The sequence below is a fragment of the Callospermophilus lateralis genome, chromosome 15, assembly GCF_048772815.1.
Source record: "Callospermophilus lateralis isolate mCalLat2 chromosome 15, mCalLat2.hap1, whole genome shotgun sequence".
In the NCBI taxonomy this organism is placed as follows: Eukaryota; Metazoa; Chordata; class Mammalia; order Rodentia; family Sciuridae; genus Callospermophilus; species Callospermophilus lateralis.
In genome coordinates this window covers 64,572,236-64,575,182 of record NC_135319.1, presented here as the reverse complement: position 1 = coordinate 64,575,182, position 2,947 = coordinate 64,572,236, and the positions used below count along the sequence as shown (strand labels likewise).

At 58.5% G+C, this 2,947-nt stretch overlaps 1 protein-coding gene across 1 annotated transcript; it reads left to right on the top strand.

The window, feature by feature from the left end:
- The first annotated feature begins 421 nt into the window (after positions 1 to 421).
- On the top strand, positions 422 to 2,672 carry Frat2 (FRAT regulator of Wnt signaling pathway 2). The gene has a single exon (XM_076834327.1). The coding sequence runs from the start codon at positions 613 to 615 to the stop codon at positions 1,300 to 1,302; it is 690 nt and encodes a 229-aa protein (XP_076690442.1). The 5' UTR covers positions 422 to 612; the 3' UTR covers positions 1,303 to 2,672.
- The last annotated feature ends 275 nt before the right edge of the window (positions 2,673 to 2,947 follow it).

Here is a 2,947-nt window from a genome sequence, read left to right as displayed (position 1 = left end):
CTGCAGGCTGGCCGGTGTGGCCTGCAGTCCTCAGCGCAGGGGTGGGTGACTGCAGAGTGCTGGGCAGAACACAGGGCGGGCCCAAGCGGTGCTGACACGTGGGGAGGGAGCAGGCGCGGCGGAGGAGGGGTTGGGTGTGTGAGTGGGTGTGTCTGTGAGTGGGAGAAACCAACTGTGGCCGCCCGGAGTGCGTATCTTTTCATAGTGCCGGGGGGAGCCGCTCAGGACGAAAGTGGCTACCACGCCCAGGAGCCCCTCACAGACAGATAGCCATCACACACCTGAGAAGGCTCTGGCTGCGGCCCTGCCCTTCCCTGGAGTGCCGCGCTCTGGTGTCTCCTCGCGCATCACCCCCGGCTAGGCACAATGGTAGGGTCCGCATACGTCATCCATTGTTTACAAATCAACCCGAGCCGGCAGGATTCCGGCTCCCCCGGCTGCAGGCGCACGGCGCTACAACCCCGCCGACCCGGCTTCCGCATCCCCCTGTCCCCGGCCTCAGCTTCATCCTCCGCCCCGCGCCCCGCGCCTGCCGGTGCCGCGGCCCGCCGAACCCGCGGGCAGCCGAGCCACCGCGACGCCCGCAGAGCTTCGGGTGCCCGGGAGGGGGCCATGCCGTGCCGGAGGGAGGAGGAAGAGGAAGCCGGCGAGGAAGCGGAGGGGGAGGAGGAGGACGACGACAGCTTCCTCCTGTTGGAGCAGTCGGTGACGCTGGGCGGCTCAGGTGAAGTGGACCGACTGGTGGCCCAGATCGGCCAGACGCTGCAGCTGGACGCGACTCAAGACAGTCCGGCCTCCCCGTGCGTGTCCTCAGGGCCGCCGCTGCAGCCCCCGGCGGCGCTGCCGGCGGACAAGGCCCGGTCCCCGGACGTTCCGCTGCTGCTGCGGCCCGCGTCGGCCGAAGCTGGGGGGCCCGCGCCCCCGGGAGCCCTACGCTGTGCCCTCGGGGACCGCGGTCGCGTGCGGGGTCGCGCTGCGCCCTATTGCGTGGCGGAGCTCGCCTCAGGCCCCAGCGCACTGCCCGGGCCGTGCAGGCGAGGATGGCTCCGTGGCGCCGGCGCCTCCCGGCGCATTCAACAGCGACGGTGGACCCAGGCCGGAGCACGCGCGGGCGATGACGACCCCCACCGCCTCCTGCAACAGCTCGTGCTGTCGGGAAACCTCATTAAGGAAGCAGTGAGGAGGCTCCAGCGAGCCGTCGCCGCGGTTGCGGCCACCAGCCCCACCGGTGCCTCTGGGCCCAGTGGCGGACGCAGCGGACCGGACCCCGTCGCCCTGCAGACCTCGAGCGCCTTGCTCTGACCCTGGCCCCCTGGAGAAGGAAGAGGACGCCGCTGCGTACTACTCTGCGTCCTGCTCCCATCAACCCTGATCTGAAGCCTCGGCCTCTACTCCTGGGAGCGACAGCTTAGGCTGCACGCAGGCGCTTGGAAAGATCTTAAACCCAGAAGTGGAACCGGCCCGGGCAGTGCTGTCCGAGAACTTAAAGTATGGTGAAATGCACGACCAAGGCACGTCCGTGTCGCGTGAGAATTTCCCCGGTCACCCCGGGCCAAGGACCTGGGATAAACTGGGGGACCTATGGCAGCTACTTGCATCCACTTGTACCTGACCTAGCCCTTGTGGGCATCGTGTGCTTGGATTGTTTTAAAGATAGGGCTGGAAAGGGGCGGGAATCGCGAGAGCTTTCTAACAATACTTGAAAACTAGTGATACGGATACATTTTCTCGTTATTTTCCGGTGGAGGAGCTTACTGAAAATGGTGCTATAATTGCTGTGCAGAGAAATTCTGGGTTGAAGAATATAAAATCTTGGCATTGGGTGGGTTGGCATCGCCTCCTTTCTTCCACTTAATCCGTGGCTAGAGGAGGTGGGAGACTCCACTTACTGAATGGGAGGGAGGGGCATAATTTCGAAGTTGGGAGAGTTAAATTTGATTGTGGACTTTTAAATGACTTGACCTTGCCACCCGTGGTTGAAGGTTACGTTTATGCTCTAAGTGAGAGGCAGTGGGGTTCCTGCAAGAGCTAACTCACCCTTGGTGTCTTTTTCTCTCCAAGAAGAGCTCTGTCTTGTGCTTTGCCACCGCTTGGAGTCTCCCGAGGACACACAGGCAGGGAGGGACTTGTGAGAAGAGTTAGTTGCTTTTTCTGTGCTTTCCTCTTTCCAGAACTCCTCCTCTTGCAAGGCTACTCTTGGCCATGTCACTAGCTTTCTCAGAAATGGTCATAAACAATCTCCTGTCCTCCCAGCCGACCTTTCTTACTCTGCCCTTTCTGTGGGGTTGGATGAAGGCCCTGGACGCCTTTCTGCTCTGTTCTGGCCCTCTGGAGTGGTGGGCCTGAGCCTCTGCGGTTCCTCATGCACAGTTATTTTTCTCCTGCCTGCCAGCTCTTCTTTGTGAGTGACTGAAACTTTTAAAAATGTGACTCTCCTCTAGGAGAAACTGCTGGCTTTACCCTTGTGAAACTTGATGGCGCTTTAGTAAGGTGCCACCCCCAAACTTTAAGGTAGCTAAACCAGTTTTTTAAAGATTCAATGGCTTGTTCATCCTCCAGATGTAGCTATTGACTGTACACTTCGCAACGGAGTGTCTGAACTTGTGGTGGTCCTGATTTATAGGATTTCTTAATTAAAATGTCTGCTGAATAAACTTGATTTTTGTTTTGGAGCATGGTTTGGCTTTTTGTTGGAAGATGGGGGAGGGAAATAAAAGCCTATAGGGCATATCCTTATTAATGAAGAATGCACTTAGAATAATTAGAGGGACCTAGGTAAATGGCTGGGGCTCACCATTGTATCCTTGTAGAGTTGCAGCCCTTGAGTGCTCCTGGGTTAATGTTCTACACAATCAGAAAATTGAGTCCAGGTTTTTAGGAGCTGCCAGGTGGGCTCTTACTCCTTTTGTGGAAAACATAATCCAGAAACATTTTCTGGACCGGAGGG

Coding starts and splice junctions, on each gene's coding strand:
- Frat2 (XM_076834327.1), top strand. CDS start 613: ATGCCGTGCCGGAGGGAGGAGGAAGAGGAAGCCGGCGAGGAAGCGGAG.